Genomic DNA, 25799 nt, shown 5'->3' on the forward strand with positions numbered 1-25799 from the left:
AGTGAGGGAGGGGCAATAAATCTCGACCCTTCCAGTGTCATCCACATTCAATAAATGTGCTGGAAAACAGTGCCTATTGAGCTGTTTGCTACAATACACGGTAAAAATCGCCATATTCATTTTCTCTCACCTACCAATCTCCCTTCCATTGACTCCATTTATATCTCGTGCTGCCTTAGAAAGACCACCAGTACAATCAAGGAGGAGTTGCATCCTGGCCACTCCCTCTTCTCCCCTCTCCCACGAAGCAAAAGGTATAGAAGTGCGAAATCGCACACCTCCAGATTCAGGTGTTAGCAGGCAACTGAACCATCCAACCACAACTCGAGAAGTGTCCAGAACTACTATCTACCTCTGGAGACCCTCGGACTATCTTCGATCAGACGTTATTGGTTTTATCTTACACTAAACATTATTCACGTTATTCCCTTTATCATGTATCTGTACACTGTGAATGGCTCGATCACGTATTGTCTTTCTGCTCACTGGTCAGCACGCAACAAGAGCTTTTCACTGTGCCTCGGTACATGTAACAATATAGACTAAACTAAAACAAAACTAATGGGGCAGTGATAGGGACTGGAAAAAACATGTCACATCGAATATATTTTGGTACTCTTTAAATTACACCCCCCCCCCATGCCAGGGGAGAGGTTTGCATTCATAGCATAGCTCCAAGTTTACCTGTTTGACCATTTTATTGCTTTCCCTGCCATACATGCGTAGTAGTGATCCCCAGTTCTTCACATGAGGGTGTAGTAATTGTAGGATTTTCTGAGATGCCAACTGCTTGCCAACTCGTTTGTTTTTACCTGAAGAAAAATCAACAACTTTCATTGCAGTTTGCAAAATACACGTGACAACCAATCCCAATTTCCATCAGACAAAGGCAAAGTCCGACAGGTGAACACCTACAAAAACCTCTAGTTAACTCTCCGTATCAAGAACAAGCAAAATGCGAGTCAGAAATTGCAATCAAAGTCGATAAATAGGTAGCACTCAACACAAGTGAAGAAAACACAAATTGCCCAACAAGGCGGCAGAATGCTGGGATAAATGTATTAGATTTAACAAGCAGCTTAATATGCGAGAGAAACAGAAGCACAGACTAGGAGACATTTAATTGGCGTTCAAAGTAATCCTGTCACCATATGGTGCTACTTGCAAAACAAGAGACTGAAATCCATCAACATTGCTGGAAGGCTGTCAAGAAATAATGCATCCAAATCCTGAGCTTAGCACTTCTGGAAGTCACTCTCTATGGTCACCAACCAAAAACAAACATAAAATTTCTAAGGGCTTGGTTAGAATACAACAGTTTCAAAGAAAAATAGCTTTCTTTGTCCAACAACAAAGAACCCAATAGAACAGTCACACAAACAATAATAGAACCCAAGTTAGAACAGTCTTCTTCCTCACTGCTCCTAATCACCTCCTCCATGTACTAGTAACTCGAATCATTGGGTTATTGGACTCGCTTTTACATACTTCAGATTCCTCTGCGATCTCTGCACCATTCTGCTGTTTTACATTCATGCTTGTATTTGTTGTATCCACCATTATTGTGTGTACTGTTTATTCTGCCAGCTTCACACAAACAAGGGATTTCATTGCACACTGGTGCATATGACAAACTAATGAAATTCGGGAAGCTACCTTAAAAAGAGTTTCAAAAACCCAACTGATGGGAATGGCATCAAGGAGCCAATTGGTTAGAATAGGATTTTGATCACCTCACTCCCTCATCCGACTCATCTTTTGTGAGACGAAAAATAATTTTCTCCAGTCGTCTAATGGATGTTAACTGGACCAACATTTCAAAGTATAGTACTGGCGAACAAAGTTTTCTTCTCTGGCCATTTTTTGCCAATCAACCCTCCCACCCCTCCCCCGCATCCACCTATCACTTGCCAGGCTTTCTCCCCCCCACTATCCCAGACAATCAGTCTGAAGATGAGTCTTGACCTGAAATGTCACCTATCAATGGTCTCCAGAGTTACTGTCTGACCCACTGAGTTACTCCAGCATTTTGCCCCTTTTCTGGCTAACAAAGACTTGGGCACCAGATATTGGCATGCATTTAATAAGTATTTTAGGAAGCGAAATTAAATAAAATCATTTAAGTCTTTAATAACTATTACAGAATACTGGACATAACACAAAGCAATAGTCTACAATAATGTTCATACTTACACCAGCCTCTCACTGTGTGTTTTCCACAGGTCATGACATATTCACTCTTCTGGTTTTTACCTGGAATTACCTCAAACTTGATGGTTGTGTCTCCCATTCCATGATTTCTGCAAAGGAAAATCTATTTAGTCTGTTCTAAGGCATTGAGTCAAAATTGATTCTAGTAAATTCATACTAAGTAAAAATTCGAGACTCTCGTCATATATAAACATGAAATCTAGATCCACAATTGGCCTACAAAAAAAGTGAATTCATTCAGCTGGTCCATCAATCCAGTAATACATAATGCCAAAAATGTATTGTCCCTTCTCTATTAGAAATAACAGCTTTTACCCTGGAGTACCCCACTCATAAACATATTTACATTTAAAGCTTCCTTTATCTAGGGACCTAAAGATTTATTTAGGGATTTAAGACAGAAAACTTATAGGCATATCCTCAGCTTCATGGCAGTGTATGGGTGTGCACCTCTTAAGTTCAAGGAACAGAAATTAGGCTATTCGGCCCATTAAGTCTACTCTGCCATTCAATCATGGCTGATCTATCTTTCTCTCTCAACCCTTCTCCTGCCTTCTCCCCATAACCTTTTACACCCTTACTAATCAAGAATCTGTCAAACCCTGCCTTAAAAATATCTGTTGACTTGGCCCCTAGAGCATTCTGTGGCAATAAATTCCAGATTCACCCTCTGAGTGCAGATGTGGGTTTACTAAAAAAAGACACAAGATGAAGGAATAACTCTGCGAGTCAGGCAGCATCCCTGGTGAGGGTGGAGAGGAGACGTTTTGTGTGGGGTCCCTTCTTCAGAAGGGTCTATCAATATCCTCCAGAGATGCTGCCTGACCCGCTGAGTTACTCCAGCACTTTGTGTCAAATATATATTCAATTCAACTTGTTTCTTCGTACCCCTTTCTTATAATTTGAAATAAAAATCAGACATGGAAGTTGTGGAGGAACAGGTCAGAGAGATAAAAGCATAATTTCACTTATGCAGCAAATGTCAGGCTGATGATCAGAAGGAGGAAACTACAATGTTCTGACTTACCTCTTAAGGCACTCATGGAGAATTTGATATGGTGACAACAGTCCAGCTTTATTGGTCAGTTCATACACCCTTGAGTCCTCAATACTGATGTGGTTGAAGTACTACAATAGAATGAAATCCACATTACTATTCCACAAGGCAGAGCCACACTATTCATGGTTTACTTTGAGCTCTACTTTAAAGATCAGTGAATACCACTAATGCCAATGTTAATTTATGGTGCATCAATAAGTACTGACGCTAGATGGCACTGAGAAACTGCATCAAGAGAACAAAAAAAAAAACCAGATCAAAGGGGTTTTTTCCAAACTGAGAGAGGAGGTAAAAAAGTGAACAGTGTAAAAAAATTACACCTGTACAACTTGGTGGTGAGGCCGCATTTGGAGTACTGTGTTCATATTCGGCCACACTGCTATAGGAAGGATGTCATTAAGCTGGAAAGAGTGTAGAGAAGATATACAAGGATGTTACCAGTACTCAGGGGCCTGAGCTGAAGGAATAGGTTGGGTAGACTGGGACTTTATTCCTTGTCGCGCAAGAGGCTGAGGGAAATAGATAGTATGAATGAGTCTTTTACCCAGGGTAGTGGAATCAAAAACAAGAGGACATGTTTAAGTGAGAGAGATAGTGCCCTCCATAATGTTTGGGACAAAGACTCATCATTTATTTATTTGCCTACGTACTCCACAATTTGAGATTTGTAATAGAAAAAAATCACATGTGGTTAAAGTGCACATTGTCAGATTTTAATAAAGGCAATTTTTATACATTTTGGTTTCACCATGTAGAAATTACAGATATTTTTATACATAGTCCTCCCATTTCAGGGCACCATAATGTTTGCGACACATGGCTTCACAGGCATTTGTAATTGCTCAGGTGTGTTTCATTGTCTCAGATGAGGTGGTATGCTTTGGATCTTGAATGAATAAGTTTATTGGCCAAGTATGTGCATATACAAGGAATGGTGCTCCACTCACAAATGACAACACAAACATACAGTTAACAATTAAGAATAAAGCATAAACACATCAAAATAATAAGGATACAACATTACGGTCTAAACATGTGGGTGGCAGACTTTGGTTACAGACATCTTGGGCAGTTCCTTCTCTCCTCCATACTTTGCTCTTGCCATCAATCTGATACAAGTTAATCTTCATCTCATCTGTCCACAAGCGGGCACTGTACAATATTTAAAACAAACCTGAGGGGCAACTATTCACTTAGAGAGTGGTGGGAATATGGAACAAGCTGCCAAAGGAGGTAAATGAGGCAGATACTGCAGCAGCATTCAAAACACACTTGGAGAGATGCATGGATAGGAAAGGTTTGGAGGAATGTGCCACAAGCAAGCAGATGGGGGACCTCATGGTCGAATTGGGCCAAAGGGCCTGTTTCCATGCTGTTTGACAAAAGGTTGAGGGTTGTAAATGGCAGATTATATTGTGTGTAAAGAAACTAACTCTCACAAGGTGTGCAACTTTGTCAGCGAGAGTCCAGCTCATCGTCTTAATCACATCATCTGCTGCATACCAAGGCAAAAAGATGGATTTGCCAATAACATTCTGTACGAGTCAAGCAGCCAAGGTTCAGCTGAGGCTTAGACACAAAAAGCTGCAGTAACTCAGCGGGACAGGCAGCATCTCTGGAGAGAAGGAATGGGTGACGTTTTGGGCCAAGGCCCTTCTTCAGACTGAAAGTCATGGGAAAGGGAAGCGAGAGATGTAGACGATGATGCAGAGATATAGAACAAATGAATGAAAGATATGCAAAACAGTAACAATGATAAAGGAAACAGGCCATTGTCAGCTGCTTGCTAGGAGAGAACAAAAAGCTGGTGTGACTAGGGTGGGGGAGGGATGGAAAGAGAGGGAATACAGGGGTTACTTGAAGTGAGAGAAATCAATATTTATACCCCTGGGCTGTAAGTTGCCCAAGCGACATATGAGGTGCTGGGGCTCACTCTGTCCGAGGAGGCCTAGGACAGAAAGGTCAGTGTGGGAAGGGGAATTAAAGTGTTTGGCAACCGCGAAATCAGATACGTCCAGGCAGACTGAGCGAAGGAGTTCAATGAAACGATTGCCCAGTCTACGTTTGGTCTCGCCTGTGTATACGAGTCCACATCTTGAACAACGGATACAGTAGATGAGGTTGGAGGGGGTGCAAGTGAAAGGACTGTTGGGGTCCCTGGGCAGAGTCGATAGTGGAGGTATCAGGACAGGTGTTGCATCTCCTGCAGTTGCAGAAGGTACCTGTGGAGGGGGTGGTTTGGGTGGGAAGGGATAAGTTAACCAGGGAGTTGCGGAGGGAACGGTCTCAGTGGAAGGCGGAAAGGGGTGGAGATGGGACGATGTAGCTAGTGGTGGGATCCCGTTGGAGGTGGCGAAAATGTCGGTGGATTGTGTGTTGTATGCGACATCTGATGGGGTGAAAGGGAAGAACTAGGGGGACACTGCCCCTGTTGTGACGAGGGGAGGGGGAACAAGGGGGGAGCTGCAGAGTACTGAGGAGACATACGAGAGCATCATCAATGATGGAAGAGGGGACCCCTGTTCCCTAAAGGATGAGGACATCCTGGCATGGAACACATCATCTTGGGCGAGGGATTGGGAGTAGGGGAAAGTCTTTGCAGGAAGCAGGGTGGGAAGAAGTGTAGTCGAGATAGTTGTGGGAGTCAGTGGGTTTGTAATATAGACGTCAGTCAACAGTCTATCTCCTGTAATGGGGACGGTGAGATCAAGAAAGTGGAGGGAGGTGTCGGAGATGGTCCGTGAATTTGAGTACAGGATGGAAATTGGTGGTGAAGTTAATGAAGTCCATGAGTTCTGCATGGGTGAAGTCGTCAACGTAACGGAGATAGAGTTCGGGGATTGGGCCAGTGTATGCCTGGAACATGGATTGTTCAACTTACCGTACAAAGAGGCAGGCATAGCTGGGGCCCATGTGAGTGCCCATAGCTACGCCTTGGACTTGGAGGAAATGGGAGGAATCGAAGGAGAAGTTGTTGAGGGAGAGACCTAGGCGGAGGAGAGTATCCGTAGAGGGAAATTGGCTGGTTCAACTCTGGCTTGTTCTGTGAAAGGTACTGACCTCCCCACCATCGAAGGGATTTATAGGTGGAGCTGCTTCCAAAAGGCAGCCAATATCAAAGACCCAGATCACCCTGCATTCATTGCCCTCCGACCTTCAGGGAGAAGGTGAAGGAGTCTGAAAACTGTGCCCACCAGGTTCAAGAGGAGCTTCTTCCCAGCAACCATTAGGCTCTTGAACACTACACTATCCTCTTCTATGGACTGTCTTTGATTGCACTGACTATGGGTTACTTTGCATCAGTTTTGTGGTTATTATCATATCATATCATATATATACAGCGCGGAAACAGGCCTTTTCGGCCCACCAAGTCCGCGCCGCCCAGCGATCCCCGCACATTAACATTATCCTACACCCACTAGGGACAATTTTTACATTTACCCAGCCAATTAACCTACATACCTGTACGTCTTTGGAGTGTGGGAGGAAACCGAAGATCTCGGACAAAACCCACGCAGGTCACGGGGAGAACGTACAAACTCCTTATAGTACAGCACCCGTAGTCAGGATCGAACCTGAGTCTCCGGCGCTGCATTCGCTGTAAAGCAGCAACTCTACCGCTGCGCTACCGTGCCGATTTTTCTGTTTATTATACATTATCCATATGTATTGTGTTTACAGGCCTGTTTTACGCTGCTGCAAGTAAGAATTTCACTGTTCTGTTGTCGGTACACACAGCAATTAAACACGACTCTGGTGATTTGAGCAATCAAAACGGGTTCATTCTCGACATTTCAATGTCAAGAGAACAAAAGGGAAGGGAGAATCTGCCGGGTTCACGCTCAACAGCTATTTCATGACCTCCGCTGGGAAGTGAGCATTTATAGATGGTGTGATGAAACCCACTCGCGTTCAAATAGATTGACTTCTAGGGTGAAACGTTCAGGGGCTGCTGAAGCGCATGAATGCTAATATCCAGCAGCCAACAATTCACAAAAAGGAGGATGGCAAAGAAATATAATTCATATGCGACCATGTTAAATTGGCTTTCAAAAGACCATGACATATAAATATTCAAGCAAAATTATATCTAAATACACTCCTCCTTACTGGTAACAAACAGAATCAAATAAGACAACATTTAAGAAAAATGATTAATAAAATAGTACTTGGAGATTTAGAAGTTTTTGCTTCCAAACTATTGTATGACAGCATTTAAATGAAAAGGCTAAATTATCAATAGTACTGCACCTTGATATTAAGTGATGGCACACACAAATGATACAATTCCCACCATAGACAGATACACATTAATCACACCCGCATACTTTGAAATTAAATGAGGATGACAAGATGAATTCTCACACACACTTGCTTCATCCATTTTTAATTCAAGGGGAGAGCTATTTTGGATTAAAAAAACTGAAGGAGAAAAGGGCAGACTACTGCCTCCATTTATTTTAACGGCTTAGTAGATTTGTCCATGACATTTAGTGAATGCTGAGTATTGACAGAAGAGTCAGGAGGAAAAAAAAGGAATGTTTCCAGGGAGGAACACGCAACACAGACACATTTGCAGACAAAGCCAAGATTATTTGGCTTAAGCAAGAACACCAAAGGGCACAGACTGATATTTAGTTTAGTTTAGAAATACAGCGTAGAAACGGGACCTTCGGCCCACCGAGTCGGCAACCGACCATCTAACACTATCCGACACACACTGGGGACAATTTAAACTTATACCAAGCCAATTAACCTAGAAACCTGTACATCTGGAGTGTGGGAGGAAACCGAAGATCTTGGAGAAAACCCACGTGGTCACAGGGAGAACGTACAAACACCATACAGACAGTACCCATTGTCGGGATCAAACCCGGGTCTCTGGTGCTGCAAGCTCTGTAAGACAGCAATTCTACCGCTGCGCCACTGTGACCACCCAGGTGGAGGTTTAAAAATGGAGGAGATTTGTGAGGTTGCAGGAGACGGAGCTCAAAGAAATACATTTTTTTAAAGTTATTTTTAATTAAATATCCCAAAAACTGAAGCAGGCTTTACAATCCTTTGCGTCTCAGACCACCATGGGAAACTTCCCAATGACTCAGAGGGCTTTCCCCGCACCACCTTACAACAGTATTACCTCATCCTTTTCAATTGTAATGCGGTCTAGAAATCCACAGCCCCCCTTAAATTCTATAACTGCAGGGTCCTTCACGATAGTGAATGCAGATGAGAAGCAGTCATTTAAGACCTTAACTACCACACAACTAGAGAGCAGCCCTAAACTACTATCTACCTTATTGGAGATCCTAAACTATCTATGATTGGACTTTACTGCCTTCATTTTGCATTAAACGCAATTCACGCTATTCCCTTTATCATACATCTGTATGCTGTGAATAGGTCGATTATAATCATGTATTGTCTTTCTGCTGAGCTTTTCACTGTACCTCGGTACACGTGACTTGACAATAAATTATACACATACACACAATATGTGTCTATCTTTGGTTTAAACCAGCATCTGCAGTTCCTTCCTACACACACACACACACACACACACACTAGCACATAGAGCCTTTTACATCCCCGCTCTTTCCCCGGTTACCATCTTGTCTTGAATACGCTTGGGGGGTTTTCCTTCTTACTTGCTTGTAATGTTTTGTGCCCTCTTCACCCTTCTAATCACATTCTATAACCTCCCCCTGCACTTTCTATTTTCCTCTTTGTCCCCCTTTTCAGTTCTCTACACCTGTCATAATCAATCCTTGATTGAACAAAGTGGAAAATAGGTACAGGTAGTTTGAGAAATGTAACAAAATGGGGAAAAAAAGTCAAACAGGGCTTAGTGTACTTGTTGCCTTAACCCTGACAGAAATACATTGGCCCAATACTCTTTATACTTGTGCTCATTCTAAACATGAACATTAATCATCAAAAGCCATGAATAATGAATGACAAAGATTCAAAACCTTTGGTTAGTAAGATTAATTTTTTTCCTTGAGTTTTTGCTCATGGATCAAACTTCATATTTCCAAACCCTTATATTAGGTTTTGGTTTATTATTGTCACATGTACCAAGCTGCTATCCTCTCAGATCTGATTATACTACACAGAAATACAACCAAGCCAAACTCGTATAATGGGTAGAGCGAAGGGAAAGATACGATATAGTTCTCAGCATTAGTTCCACAAAGTCGAATGCCAGCAATGGAGGTGAAGGTGACAGCACCCCAGCTTATGGAAGGACCGGTCAGAACCAGAGTTACATAGGGGAAGGAGCAGTTCCTGATAGTACTAAGGAGACAAATGGAATTTACATGATAAACTTCACAAATCCAGAAAATATTAACACCATCTAAGAAATAACAGGAAGTCCCTGGTGGAATTAAAGATTTCTAGCAGCTGTGCAGCTAAACTCAGCAACTCACCAAGGTCCTCATTACTGGAGTTAAAATCCTTCTGGAAGGTTTTGTATGAATTAATAAATGCATAAAGGTCAGCAGATGTTACCAGCTTTGTTGTGAGCACTGCTAAGTGTGTTTTGATAATTCTGTGATTATTATTTTCAGTGAGTAACTGTTTAGTTCCTCGGGATTGAGGATGACTCGCTTCTACTTCAGTTTTGTGGTTCTGAGGTGCTGATAGACTTAGGAAAGAGCCAAAGAAATTCTCCATCTCTACAAATGGAGAGTAGACACAGTCAGAATCTCCTTCCCAGAATGAAAATGTCAAGGACGACATCGCACAGCAGAGCTGCACATTGGTGCATTGGTAGATTTGCTGCCTTAGTGCCAGAGATCCAGGTTTGTTCCTGACTATGGGTGCTGTCTGTACAGAGTTTGTACTTTCTCCCTGTGATCACGTGCGTTTCTCCAGGTGCTCTGGTTTCCTCCCACAATCAAAAGACGCGCCGGTTTGGAGGTCAATTAGCTTCTGTAAATTGTCCCGAGTGTGCAGGATAGAACCAGTGTATGGGTGTTCGATGGTCGGAAATGCAATAATAAACTTAATTGAAGAAAATGATTGTGTATATCAGAGAGAAATTGCAATAATCTCATTGATTATTTCAGGGGAGATATATTGATATTGAAGGCAGTTTGGAGAGTGTTCACCAGGTTGGTTTCAGGGATGAAGGGTTGTTTTATGAGGAAAGGTTCAGTCTATACTCAGTGGAATTTAGTGGTGATCCTATTGAAACTTAAGATTCAAAGGCCATCTGTCAGAACAGAGAAGCAGTCTCAGAATAAGAGGTCATGGGTTTAAGACTGTGATGAAGAGAATTTATTCTCAGAGGAGATTGAATCAATTGAATTTCTTACCCTGGAGAACAGTGGAAGGCTGGCATTGATAGTATTTTACAGGAATTGATTGAGCCTGTACTCAGTTGAATTTAGAAAAAATAAGTGGTATTGAAATACCTGATTCAAAGTGTGCCTGTCTGAACAAGGGTGCACATTGGGAACGAAGGGTTACAGGGATTAAGCAGGAAAGTGGAGGCCAGGAACTGATCAGCCATAATCTTACGGAAGGGCAGATTGGCCACAAGGGGCCACACTGTCTAATCCCATTTCTTACATAATACTCTTGTGACCCATTGGAAAACAAGAAATAGATTTACACTGCATTGCGTTTACCTCAAGTTCATCACTGTCTTTGGGCTTCTCATCAGAGGTCTGTTTGATAAAGTCAGGAATGAGGATTTCCAGTGTAGCACGAGCTGCAAAGTTAAAAGATGAACAAATTGTTGAAATGGTGCACTCTGGCTAATAGACTTAAAATCTGTTCCCTTTCGAGAAACAACACGGAAAGAACACTATAGCTGTAAGAGTGTAGGTAGACAAGAAAAATGCATGCAAAATTATACTTCCAAATTCCAGGAAGAGGAACGTGTCGAATTAGAAGGTGCACATTTAGGACACCGAATACATTTATAAAATGCTGCTCAGGAAAGAGCTTGTATCCTCCAAGGATGAAATCAGAGAACATTCACAGCAAGGGAGGAAGCCATTCAGCCTGTCCAAAGGAACAGTATAATGGAGAAAAAAAAGACACAAAGTACGGAAGTCACTCAGCAGGTCAGGCAGCATCTCTGGAGAAGATGGATATGTGCTGTTTCAGGTTGGGATCCTGAAAAGGGTCCCGAGCCAAATCATCACCCATCAATGTTCTCCAGGGATGCGGTCCTGACCTTCCATCTACCTCATCGGAACCTTCAAACTATCTTTAATTGGACTTCATTGGATTTTACCTTGCACTCTATATCCTTTATCTGTGGACAGCTTGATTATAATCATCTCTAGTCTTTTCTTTGACTGGATAGCACACAAACAAAAGCTTTTCACTGTACCCTAGTACACATGACAACAATAATCTAATAAATAATAATACTGCCCAATTGGCTGAGTTACTCCAGCACTTTGTCTCTTATCTGTAAACCAGCATCTGCAGTTCCTTGTGTCCACACGGTATTATAATGAATTCTCCAGTGAACTCGGTAAGAATCATCAGTGGAGCATGGAAACTGGGGATCCGGTGAGGCTCAGGTAAGTGTGAGAATGCAAAAGGAACTGAGCCGGTCCTAATTGCCCACATTCACCCCATTATCTGCCAATCCTTTCCTTCCAGATAGTACAGTGAAACCCCAATAATTTGTCATCTGAAAACCCTGACGCTTGGCACCGAGATCACCCCATGGAATGTTTCGCACTCTCATCCGATTCCACTGGGTGCCTTGTACCTGTGCTCTCCTGAAGCAACCTATTGGAGTTGCAACTATTACTATTATGACTTATGACTCTTGGCAGACCAATTTCCCTCCTGGGATAAATAAAGTTCTATCGTATAGTCGTTTTCTGGAGAATTCAATGCAATACTGGATGACAGCTTAAAAAATTAAGTGCATTGGGGAATTAATAACTCCAATGGACCAGAAATCCCACCAATCTAGAAACACCGAACTATAGCTAGCTCTTTTTGAACACTAAATTGAATCAGTCTCCACTGTTACCAACGGCAATTAAGTTATAATAAACAATCATTACCAGCTTTATTCTTTGCAAGTTTTTTGCTACTGGCAGTTCCTGTACCATAGGTGACTCCATCGATAACCACCGAGGCTCCAAAAGGATCACTTGGATTTTCTGAAGCAAATGCAGGATGCAAATGTTAAAATATATAGAACAAAAAATATATCTGGAATAATTTAAAATGGCAGGTTTAAATTAGTCATTTTGTGTTAATAATTGCAGTAAAATTGTAAACTTTTATTTGGAAAAACCAAGCCGATGAACAAAAGACAAATAGTTTAAGGTTCAACCAATTAAGCGAACAGTACTATTTAAATTCCAGAAATGCAACTGCCCATAGTTGTAGGGTTGAGCATTTTCAACACAGCCTAAGTCAGATACACCATTGTTTTAAGTGCTTTCAAAAAATGTTCTCAGGATGATGCTCATATTGGCAAAGTTGCAATTATCGCTCATGCCAGGTTGGCTTGATAGCTTACCGACTTATTAGGTCCCTACATCCTGAGCTGGACCTTCCAAAGTTGTGAACTTTATTCCAAGTATGGAAGTATCAACTAGAAGAGTCCACAGCTTTAAAGTGAGAGGAGCAAAGTTTAAAAAAGATGTGTGGGGCTAGTTTTTCTTAAAAATATATATATATATCCACAGGTGGCAAACGTGCTGCCGGGGATGGTGGTGGAGGCAGATAAAATGGTGGCTTTAAAGAGACCTTGGGATAGGCACGTGGATTTGCAGGGATTGGGGGAAATGGATTACATTTCGGAAGGCAAGAGTTGGTCCTGGCATGATGTTCGGCACAAGCATTGTGGGCCGAATGGCTTGTTTCTCTGCTGTAATTTAGGTTTAGAGATACAGTGCAGAAACAGGCCCTTCTGCCCTCCGAGTCCGCACCGAAAAGTGCTTACCCCGTACACTAGCACTATCCTACACACTGGGGACAATTTTACCAAAGCCAATCAACCCACAAACCTGTACATCTTTGGAGTGTGGGAGGAAACCGGAGCACCCGGAGAAGAGGCATGAGGTCACAGGGAGAATGTACAAGCTCCGTATAGACAGCACCCGTAGTGAGGATCGAAACGGAGTCTCTGGCACTGTAAGTCTGTAACTCTATCGCTGCGTCACTGAGCCACCACTGTACTGTTCTATATCCTATTATCAATGCAATTTCCCCCCTTGTTGCCCTGGCTGAGCTACCATTGAAAACTCGCAACAATAAGCAACTCCCAGCATGGCCTACGTGACCACTCTGCACATAAAGACATCCTTTCAACAAGAGAGTTTTGTCTGAATTGCAGGGAGAATTTGGAGTCAGCACTTTTAAAAGTCAATAACAAACGCCTGTAAAATGAATTGATAATTACTTTAAATTATGGGAAAGGTAAATTTAAAAGTGCCTTGGGCTGCAGCAATTGCAATCTACACCTGCATCATCAGACCAATTGGCTAATTTCTACATCAGAGGCTTTCAAAGTGGATCAATAGGTGCTTCTGATAATCTGCAGAATTTAAGGGATTTTCTGGAATGGAAATGGAAAAAACATGGTCTTTTCAATTAGAAAAAGTTATTGTTTTTAAGAACAACTTTTTAAGACTCAAAGAAACTTTCACAAGTTGTGACCAAAAAAATGTTGTTTCAAGGGCCCAAGGTAATTCACTACATCCTTGATCTACTGAGATAAGGCCACCCCGCATTATTCCTGAGAACCCACTGAATCATACCTCCTGTTCCTAAGGTTCTCACTAAGGCAGACATCCTCATGGTCCCATTCACACAGAACAATCCAACATTGTAGGTGTCTCAACTTATATTGTCAATGCCTTGATCACTCGTAGGGGGAGTTCATCTGTGATGCTCAGACCAGGAGATTCAGGTCGGACATAGAGCTCTGTGGACCCAATGGAGAATACCCGGAAAGTGGGCAAGTTCCAGCCTCTGGAGATGCTCAAATGACATCAAATGTTATGATTATGCTTTGAGTCAGTTTTCTGGCATCAATTTAAAAATGACCAAATTTATGGATTTGCTGCATAAACCTTATTATTCCAATGACAGAGACAAGACACTGTGGTTTCCAATAATTTTGTTTCATTTCTGTGAATGGTTGGGCAATACCTCTCATAAGGACATCCATGACTATCGCTGTCCACATCCAAGACAGTGAAAACCACCTCTTAATGCTGTGCAGTCGTATTACAGAAGCATTTGTACATGAATTACATATAACATGGAACAGTACAGCACAGAAACAATCCCTTTGGTCTGCATTGCCTGTGCTGAACCTGATGTTAATTAAACTAATCACCTCTGCCTGCATGTGATTCATATCCCTCCATTCCCTGCAAATCCATGTTGCTGTGCAAAAAGGCTTTTAAATGCCACTATCATATTGGCCTCCACCATCACCCCTGGCAGCGTGTTCCAGGCACCCATCACAGTGCGTAAACAAAAAAACATTCCTCTGGACATCTCCTTTAAAACTTTGCTCCTCTCACTTAAAGCTAAGCCCTCCAGTCTTTGACGTTCCCACTCTGGGGAAAAAAGGTTCTGACTGTCTACTCCATCTATGCATCTCATTATTTTATTAAAAAGAATCAGATCTCCCCTTACACTCCGTTGCTCCAGAGAAAACAATCCAAGTTCGTCCAACCATTCATGCATGCGAGAACTCAAATAGGAAAAAATCCCCTGGGAATGGTGTGCTCACCACAGCTTTGGAGTAAAACTTGCTGCCTGTTTCTGGGGCAAATGGAGCAGAACGCTTAATAATTATTTGAAAACAACACTTACAAAAGGTAACTTACCACATTCAAAAAAATTGTAAACAGGGCGAACCTTTAGGACCCGTTGCATATATTCGTGCAGTATACAAACTTCCGATTTCCCATTTGGATTAATGACAAACTCTGACAAAGAAATTGCAAGATTCTAAATGAAAAAACCTCAGTCAGAAGCAGTTTTAAGCCCTTGTGAATTGTGTTTGGAATACCAAGTAATAACATTTAATTAAACGCAATAAAATATCCAGATTAAGTACTACCACAAAATTAATCATTCATCCTTTCTGAAATAAATCACACATTTGATGATAAGTGCCACATACTTGCTCAATCAAATTTTCATTAAATGGTCATCCCAATAATGATGATTAATGCAATATATAAATACATACAGTACCACTCATTTTATTTTTACGGTTCATTATTCATTATACAATCTGTCTATTTAATTACTCAAATTTCCTGCATCACTCAAGGTTATTCTGTACATCTTTTATATTCTAGATCACCGCTTTTCTTGATTTGGAGTTCAACGGAATTACAGGGAAGCACAAGACAATAAGACAATGAATACTGTGGTGCAGCTGGAAGACAACCAATAACTAAACAAGTTGTGACAAAGTACAGGTCAAAGATGAAGCCATTTTCGCATTACATATTACAAAAAATAAATAAATTCAGGGACCACAACGAGGTAGATTGTGGGATTGGGACTACACCCTTTAACTCACGAGAAGTCTGTTCAGTACTCTGGTAACAGTTTGTGAATCTAGTGTACATGCTGTTTGTGAATCTTGTGTACATACTTAAGCTTTTGTATTTCCTATCCAACAGGAGAAACTCCTCAATCGGACGATGCCGGCTTTACCTTGCACTAAACGCTATTCTCTCGTCACTGTAAATGGCTCGATTGTAATCATGTATTGTCTTTCCGCTGACTGGACAACACGCAACAAAAAACTTTTCACTGTACCTCGGTATACATGACACTAAACTAAACTGTAGGGGAGAAGAGGGAATAACTGGGGTAATGAGGGTGTAACAGGGCCTTTGAAAGTGTTGGGCTGGAATACCAAGGTAGAGTTTATGCCTGATAACACAGATACTTCTGAGGAACTTTGCATTTTAAGAATCACCTCTAGGCAGAAATAAAATCAGAGGAATGCCCTCAAGCCCAGGTAATCCTGCACACAATACTGAAGAGTAGAGCTTTGCAACTAAAACAACACGTTTTATGCTCATACATCACTGGTATTAGTTTTGGCTACTGGGAAATGTTTGTTGTCATTCCTGCAGTTTAATACGACTCATCTGTTCAATGCATGAAACACCGAACAGCAGTCTGTTACACGATTTCCAACTGCAAAATTAAACATTATAAATATTAAAACAAGCTTATTAAATGGAACTCTTCGTGCTAATAATCTGTCAACATGACCAGATGTGCCTAGTCAAAATGGGAGGACTTAAACAAAATATCCAGTTTGTGAAAACAACCTTCTCTGCTCTCACAGGGCTTAGATTGGGGACAGAGAAATTTAGTTCAGTTTATTATCATGTGTACCGAAGTACAGTGAAAAGCTTATTGTTGCGTGCTAACCGGTCAGCAGAAAGACTATATATGATTACAATCGAGCCATCCACTGTGTACAAATACATGATAAAGTGAATCGCGTTTAGTGCGAGATAAAATCCTGTAAAGTCCAATTAAAATGATAGTCAATGGGGAAGATAGTAGCTCAGGACCACTCTCAGTAGCATGGTTGAGTTACCTGGTAGCTGAACCATCCTACCAACAACTAGAGCAGACCGAGTTACTATCTACCTCATTGAAGACCCATGTGTGTGTGCACTTGCATCATCATACAGTGCACGTGTTTGTATGTGGAGGGGAGAAGAGGGGACATGGAGGCAAAACTGACAGTTTCCAAAATTAGACATCGAGATCAAAATCAACATGCCTATAGATACACGGGATTCAAAATGTCAGCCTTTGATTTCTGCATCAATTCACACAGAACATAAATTTACTTTTTAGAAAATGTTACAGAAATCCAGAGTTCAAAGTGGAAGTTAGTGAAAATGATACACATTTCTGTTACCTTTCTTTGTGGGTGCATCCTGAACAGAGAGAGTAATTAGCTTCTGATTAGCCGGCAGAATGGGTCGCTCGGCTTCTGCCTGCTTCCGCTTCATCTCCCGGTTGAACTGCCGACGCTCAGCCCAGGTCCTGAACTTCTTCACAGTGACTTGTTCAAAATCAAAGCGCTTTTCCAAGTATTTTTTAAATTCATCAATGGCTGGAAATTTGGTTGATTTTTTAAAAAAATTGTGTCGACAATAAAATGGAGAGAGAAAAGTAGTAAGTAGTGAACTTATCTATTCTGCCAGGCTCAAGATGTGCATTTGGGAAGTTGCACAAAATACAACACTACATCCAATTTCCAAAGACTGTAATTTAGTTCATTAAAAATTGCTTGGAAGAGGAAAAAGATACTATTCTGCAGCAATAAAACCCAAATAACTGGATGAATCATCCGCACAGATTTGTGGAATACTTCAGGAATCTGCAGTACCTCTCGAAATGAGAACTTAATTCACAAAAATCAGATTGAGGACAGTAACAAGGTTTCTGTCAAAAATGTTATGCTATCAACTCTACGAAGCCCATACTCACAAATTGTAAGCATAAAGTAAGCTGCATGATTACATTATTATTCATATTCATTGGGAAATCTTAGAACACATTACAATAGCTACAGCAATGGCAATGTACCACGGTAATGGTAAAAACAAATTTTCAACACTAAAACGAGACAGATAAAAGTTTTGAATATATACAAAACATCCTTTGATTTGGTTATAACCCAATAGGATAGCTTAGTGTGGATTTAATACTTACGAAAGGGATTGAAAGCATGCAACAAAAAAGTTGATGAGTTATCTTATATCTCTAAAATAGGATGTGGAAATGTCCAACAGCGAATTCTCTTAAATGTGTGGAGGTCTCTCTCTCACTCACACACAGCAGAAGAGGATAGGAAAAGTTACATACTCAGCTTGAAAGACCACAATCTATTCCAGATAAGGATCATCATCTTACCAACAGATTCTTCTTTGCATACTTCTACTTTAGCCTTCACCTGCCCCAGGGCTCCTGCTGCAATGATTCCACCCAAGGCTTCTCGTTCTTCGGAGGTTTTAGAGTTCATTGCCCCTGAGCTACTGAGAGATACTGAATTAGTGACAGAGTTTTGCTCAGCGGCAGTGCAGTCTGTTTCCTCATTTATTTCTACAGCAGCATTCTGAACTTTGTCTGGGGACATATCTCCATTCATGGTCACTTTGGTTACCTCACCATTGCTGGCCGCCATATTCTGCTCTTGCTCTTGAGCCCTCATTTTTAAATAGTGTAGACAGGGAATGCTGCTCTGGGGAGGGTCGTGTTTCTGCATGAAACAAGAAAGAAACTTACAAAACACTGATCCGCAAGGCTGACACAAGACGACATGTGGTAAATACAACAAAAGCCAAGATATGATGAAGAGAGAGCTGTTGCATGAAAGCCAGGGCTTCAAGTACTGAAGACACAATGGTGGGACATCATTTCAATTCTGGAGACAAGGAAATGCAGATACTGGTGTAACCAAATCAGAAACAAAATGCCAGAGTAACTCAGCTGGTCAGGCAGCATCTCTGGAAAACATGGATCGGTGACAATTCAGGTCAGGACCCTTCTTCAGAGTCTGAAGACGAGTCCTGATCCAAAACATCATCTATCCATGTTCTCCACAGATGCTGGCTGACCCACTGAGTTACTGCAGCACTTGGTGTTTCTTTTCATCATTTCAAGACTATCTGACTGCACATCGATCAACATCGAATTAAGAGCCAAAAACCTACAGACTATACGTCCATACAAAAAGTGTCACCCTACATTTTCTGGTCCTCAGCGACACAAATTATAACAGAACACCTCATAGAAGTAACAGACGAACTCTATAAGCAAATTATGCACTAGCTTTAAGATAATGAAAAGAGGAAACAACAGGAAACAAAATTAGCATCGGTGTGGAATAATAACGGATGGGAGAAACAAATGAAAAATTGTATTTGGAATGTCTGTAAAAGATGTTGGCTGCACAATTGATAATTCTAGTGGATAAGAGCAGACTCTCAAAGTCACAAGGTTAAGCTAACATGCACACATACACGATTTTATAACTAGCAATATCAAGAGAATAAACCAAGTTGTTTACAAACCGATCCACTGCCTTCAAAATGATTACTTTCAAGTCTGCAGAACAATTTATTTTCCCACCATTGGCAGGGTGGGAAACACTAAACGAATGTTTCACCTTCTCCATCAGATTGATACAATACCAATGTTAGAACACAACTTGGGAAACTTAAAACACTACAGGATAATTTTTCAGTATTTAAATACCCACGGCTTTATTGGGAAACAGAATCAAACAATGATGGGTAAAAATATAAGATTCAACCCAAAACCTGTGTGGTGACAAGCTAGCCTTTTGTGCCATCTCATTTACTTTTCTAACAAGTTGATCGAAGGGGAACAAAATGAGGGACCGACTGCAATCTACTTAACTTCTGATCAAAATGACCAAGGTGCAAGAACTGCCAACTAACATTTATCCAATGAACCCAAACAAGAATACTTCAGCATATGAAGTAAATACTTCAGCAGGGCTGCAGTGACTGAACGAACATCCATCATCACCATTTCATGAGCAACAACTTTTGGCTTTGTCAATCATGCTACTAACCCAAGAATTTTTTTTATTTTTAAAAGACCTCCATGGATTCATGCAACTGTTTTTAAATCAAGAGTCACTGCCCTCAACAACATAAAATAAATGTAATTGTGTACAGCATTATTATTTAGTTCATCTTACCCTGATGCTTCCTGTTCCTAAAAAATAAGGTCGTGACCAGGTAACTACTCTAGTTTCTCTGTGCAGGTAAACGGGAATACCGGAATTATGGAATGTCATGATCCAGCCATCAGGAAGGGGCTCAGTCGGTGGACGCCCACGATCTAAAGAAATTAAAATTATTTTAACGCCAACTACGACTCAAAATATCTCAGCTCTTTCAGGACACAGAAACCAAGAAATGAAAATGTAATAAAATTAATTGACACGGATCATTAGCACCCACAGCCACATAAAAGTATACTCCCTATCGAGTGGATTCAAATTACACATGACAAAATTACATCAGCCACTGTAAACATAACGTTTTCCAGATATTTCAACATGCCTCCAATATTTCCCCTTTACCTCTCGTGGAGAAATTATCATTTGGATTCTTATAGAACATAGAAGAGTACAGCATAGGAACGGGTCCTTTGGTCCACAATGTTTGCATCGAACAGGATGCCAAGTTAAACTGCTCTTATCTGCCTGAACATGATCCATATCACTCTATCCCCTGCAATTCCATGTGCCTATCCAAGTCTCTTAAACGCCACTATTGTATCTGCCTCCTCCACCACCCCTAGCAGCATGTTCCAGACTCCCCCCCCCCCCATTAATCCATTAATCTGTATTAAAAAAACTTGCCCCGCAAATCTTCGTTAAACTTTCCCCCTCTCAGCTTAAAGCTATGCCCTCTAGTGTGTTGGACAATTCCACCCTGGGGAAAAAGATCTGCCCGATCTATGCCTCTCATCAATTTATATCCTTTGATCAAATCTCCCCTCAACCTCCGACATCACCTATTCCTTTAGAGTCGCTGCCTTAAATATATCGGCATGGACATTGTGGGTTGAAGTACCTGTTCCTGTGCTGTACTCAAGAGAGTTAGATTTAGATTTGGGCTAACAGAATCAAGGGATATGGGGAGAAAGCAGGAACGGGGTACTGATTTTGGATGATCAGCCACGATCATATCGAATGGGGTGCAGGCTCGAAGGGCCAAAATGGCCTACTCCTGCACCTATTTTCTAAGTTTCAACAAATATTATAAGATACGATAAGTGGCTGGAACTGCACGACGACAGAGCACTTTCAGAAGGAAAAAGAAGAAAACAAGGTTGGTGGAATAATTTGCTTACTTTTTAACACAGTTTTAATTTTGGTCATCATTGGCTGCACGCTTGTTTCTTCATCAGTCTGGTGATCACTGTCACCTGCAACATCCTCATCGACCCGTTTCCTCTTTTTGGGAGGAGGCAGCACCGCCTCCAGGAGGGCATCAACATCGTTATCAAAATCATCCTGCAAGAGACAGTATCAAAGGCCATCCTACTATAACAGTGTGAATATTTCTAAGTGGGGCATTTTAAAAACAACTTCAGCTGAGTTCAGATTACTTCCTCGATTCAACTGAACCACAGCGAGCAGCAGCGAATCACACTGAATTCACAATACAGATCATTTCACAATGTGATCCAGGTGGGCCAGGATCTCTGGGGCACACTGATGACAGGGAGATATCTAACTCTAAAATGTTGTGCCTGCTTAGCCATTTCTATGTTCAAACTGCTTAGAACCAAATCAGTTCTTCCTTGATGTACAATGGCTTCAGTTGATACCATGAACCATCAACCCTGGTAACTTCAATTCCAACTAAGATAATTTTTTTAACAGACTCTTGGCGAAACATTACTTTGAAAAGTGCTGATAGCTTTAAAAGCATTTTTAGTTTTTTAATATTATGCAAATGGCTGTGTTTCACAAAATGCTGGCTTAAAACAAAGACTATTATAGCATGTCTGAAGAATGTCCAAATTGTCTAGGCATGCACGATATCACTGGAGATCTTGACTATAAACATTATATGGAGTCACGTTAAATATTTTGATGTCACTGGCATTACAATAAATTTCTAAATACTGAAAATAGCTTCATGTATTTGTATAAATCAATGGTTTTATATTTATATAAAATGGGCAGGTCAATTCAAATTGAAACACTTACAAACAACAAAATGAAGATGCAAAAGATACACGTTTGACACTTCCGTTGTCAGAGTTTAGAGTTCCGGCCTGCGATCAATGCCATCATTGTACTGAGCTTTATCTAATGCTCTGGTCAGTCTTCAGAGTTGGTTCATCCATACACACCTACAGATGGGTGGACACAACTCCGACTGACCAACTCATAGACAAGAGACTGGCATCACAATTATGCAGCAGGTGGTACATCTGTTCGTCCATGCTATTGAGGGACCAGTTGCAGAAACAAGCGAAAATAGTATTGTACATTAAATAATCATTATATTATTTACCAACGCAGCACGGAAACAGGCATTTCGGCCCAACTCGTCCGTGCCACCCATGATGCCCCATCTAAGCTCACCCTATTTGCCCGTGTCTGGCCCATATCCCTCTAAACCTTTCCTGTCAATGTCTTTTCCTCTTTTCTATTTATGTGCATCAACAGGCTTGTGCTATAAATGGAGGTCAGCTTTTTGGGCTATTCATCAGATTTAAAAGCTATGTAAATGGATACGATGAGCCACTCAGTGGACTAGACAAGATACAGGGTTCAAAATACTAGACATATTACCTGATGCATGTAAATTTTGAGTGGACAATCAGAAAACATGATCACTGTGACTTGAAATCTTATCCGTTAAGAATTTCAAAGCCCATTGTATCTCTATTGAAAATGATTAACGGCTCAATTGCACTTAAGAATGTTACATGCACAAGGCTGGCTTAGGGGACAGAATGGGAAAGGAAAGCATTGCATTTATATTCACACGGATAAATCCACGTGTAATCTCATGTGCGCGTGAGTATTTTGAACCCTGCTCACATACCTCAAACGAGTAACTCAGAGCTTCTTCATCGACAGGATCCTGTTGAATGATCATTTCAGATTTGAAACCTGCTCCTTCTACTTCATCTGTTTCGAAGTTTTCCGGGAAGTCTAGTTCATCGAGCACTGCAAATTCCACTTTTTTTTCTTGATTGTCTTCAACTTCTTGCTTATCAGTACTTTTACCACAGAAACCCAATGACCCTACTGCTTCCTTCCCTTCAAAAGGAGTGCTATGCAAACCTCCATTCATACTATTGTTAGTTTCAGTACCTTCCCCAGCAGACTCAACACCAGCATACACCACCAGCCTGTCTTTGCTTTTACTGCTATCCGAAAAAACAACCCTGACTTTAACATCTTTGAGCAGCTTAATATCAGGGGCAAACTTAGGAACAGCTGGTGCGTGGCGCGCTGTTCTTGGATTCAGTGGACAGCTTCCCGACACTGCTGTGAATTGGTCGTTAATGACAGTGGATTCCATGGTTCGGCGCTGGTCCAGGCTGGGCGCGTTACAATCCCCCGCGGGAGTGTCTGAAAGTCCATCACCACCAGAGCCAACGTCCATAACTTCTGCGTCACTGGACGTTTGCAGGGGAGGTGGTGGAGGCGGCGGCATACTTGGAGGAAGAGGTGGGGGACACGGTTGGTGCTCAGCTTTCAGCGGTGCTGAAGGCTCTTTGGCCACAGGAGGTACGCTTTCAAACATCTCCATCTTTTAAAAATTAATTCTATAAATAATTTCTTACTTAATCCTCTATTAAGGAGGAATTAAACATATATCAGTCCAACTGAATTATTTAAATGTTATGGTACTAGTCACAATTTACAGATGATTCAGTTAAGCTGACTACATTATTCTTTTCATTAAAGTAGACAGCTTTTAGCATCACTGTCTCAATTATTGAAAATCACAATGTATTCAGCTTAATCAACGTCTGGGATTAGAGAGAGTTCATCATCTTGAATCCTCAGGACCATCTTCTATTCTTTATCACCTGTAGAGATAAAATAAAATGCTGTTAATCATTTTCTCCTAATTATAAGCTACCAAAAGTCCTAGCCGTCATAACTATGCCATGGCTCTTCAAAGTGAATCTCAGCCCATTCTCCACAAGTCCCATTCTTAAGACTTAATTACAATCTAGGGACACAAAGTGGTGGAATGACTCAGCAGGTCAGAGAGCATTGCTGGAGAATATGGATAAGGTGACGTTTCAGGTCAGGACCATCCCCAGAGGTACATTAAATACAGTCTGATGGAATAGCACTGTGGAACACCCTTAGATTGTTATATGGTTCTCCCTTCTTAAGTGAAAGATAATAATCAGTGATCTTTCTGTTCTCTTAAGACAGACGTGAAAGATCCTATAGCAAAACAATGAGAAGAGAAGCTCTTTTATATTAAAGTCTGCTAACAAAAAGTAGGTTTTGTCATATTGGGTCATTTATACCAGTCATTTTCCACAGCCCACTTAACATTATTAAAACCTCATGGATTGTAAGTAATGTTGAGATAATTTAGTTAGAAAGTTTACAGAACAGGTCCTTACTAGCATTGATGGAGACAAGGTGTATGTATGCATGTACTGTACCTACTGGCCTACTGAGTTACTCTAGCATTTTGTGTCTTTGTACTGTACTGAGTTATGAATTTATCCCACATTCAAGGCACATTAATTATCATCAATGCAGTGTTAGATAACCCAAATTTACAACTTACAATTTATATTGATCCTTTTTGAAATAAGAACTGAAATCAGCAGTATAAAACAACCAGAATAAATGCAAAAGAAGTTTGTACCTAAAGTAGTACAATCAGAAGACAATAAATGTTTCACACAGTAAGTTAACGTTTTTTTTATCATTGGTATTAAGATAATTCAATTATCAAAACAATCATAATCATGCTTTATTATGATTATGATTACTTACAACATACAAGGAATTTCATTTGCCACTAAATTCATACCAATAAAAAGCAACAGAACACCCAAAAATACATTTTAACATGAACATCCACCACAATCCAACATCTTCTAAAGATACACTAATAGTTTTGTTGTTTCAGGACCTCAGTGAATCCCTTGAATTAGTTAAAACAATGGACAGGTTAAATAGCGGTGTTTCAAGAAGCCAAAATGTAAAACACAATTAAGTTGGAATGCATTTTGACTTTATTTTAAAGCTATACAGTGGGCAGAGGTGGGGGTGAGATGGAGGTATCTGCAATAGTTTTCAGCCGACAGAAGAGCAGCTAAAGGTGAGGCAGCACCGCACCTTGTGGCCGCTGCTGGAGAAGTGCAGGCCCGAGGCTGCGGCCTGGCTCAGCGCCGTCCTCCCCCGGGGAGGGAGGGCGGGTACCAACCACCGGCTTCACCCTCCAGCCGCCGCCTGAGGCCGCCTCCCGCCTGCTGCCCCCGGCGGGGTGAGCGCCGCCTGAGCACCGAGGCCGCGCGGTGGTGCGGCTTCCCGACGGGGATGGAGAACCCAGCGTCGAGGCCTAGTGCGGGCCGGGACCGCTGACCGTCGTTGCCCACCCGCGCCACACACTCCCGCGGAGAATACAGCACCTGAAGGCGGCTTCCAGCCACAGGTCGCCAGCAACCTACCGTGGTATCCGCCACGCTCACTAACGCGATGGTGTCATCGCCCCCCTCCCCCGCCGTTGCCCCGGCGCCCGCCGCAGCATCGCCTCCCACAGCCCGCCCACGCCGATGATCGACGGCCCGTTCCGCCAATCAGAATGGAGGGCGTCCAATCCATAGACCAATCCCCGTTATCTAGTTATGATTGATGTCACACTTCTCCAATCAAACGCCCGGAGAGATGATCAACGCCCGCCCACTCCGCTGATTGTCCCGCCCCTAGGATGAAGGACATCTCGCTTCACCAATCAGGCAGCCGGATAGGGGGATAACGTCCGCC

At 41.6% G+C, this 25799-nt stretch overlaps 1 protein-coding gene across 2 annotated transcripts in view; it reads right to left on the bottom strand.

Moving 5' to 3' along the window:
* The window catches only part of dgcr8 (DGCR8 microprocessor complex subunit), a 30778-nt gene extending 5228 nt beyond the window's left edge, over window positions 1-25550 (bottom strand). Inside the window, exons 1-12 of one of the 2 annotated variants that reach the window (XM_078421208.1) lie at window positions 25484-25550; window positions 22873-23869; window positions 21161-21323; window positions 19998-20140; window positions 18182-18527; window positions 17181-17378; window positions 15103-15204; window positions 12313-12411; window positions 10906-10988; window positions 3239-3339; window positions 2194-2300; window positions 685-812 (exon numbers count right to left, since the gene is read on the bottom strand). In XM_078421208.1, the coding sequence (XP_078277334.1) occupies window positions 685-812; window positions 2194-2300; window positions 3239-3339; window positions 10906-10988; window positions 12313-12411; window positions 15103-15204; window positions 17181-17378; window positions 18182-18527; window positions 19998-20140; window positions 21161-21323; window positions 22873-23586 (2184 nt within the window). In that variant the 5' untranslated portion in view covers window positions 23587-23869; window positions 25484-25550. The other variant, XM_078421209.1, reaches the window with a different exon arrangement.
* Window positions 25551-25799: the final 249 nt, after the last annotated feature.

Source organism: Rhinoraja longicauda, chromosome 25 (genome assembly GCF_053455715.1).
Source record: "Rhinoraja longicauda isolate Sanriku21f chromosome 25, sRhiLon1.1, whole genome shotgun sequence".
NCBI classification, from domain to species: Eukaryota; Metazoa; Chordata; class Chondrichthyes; order Rajiformes; family Arhynchobatidae; genus Rhinoraja; species Rhinoraja longicauda.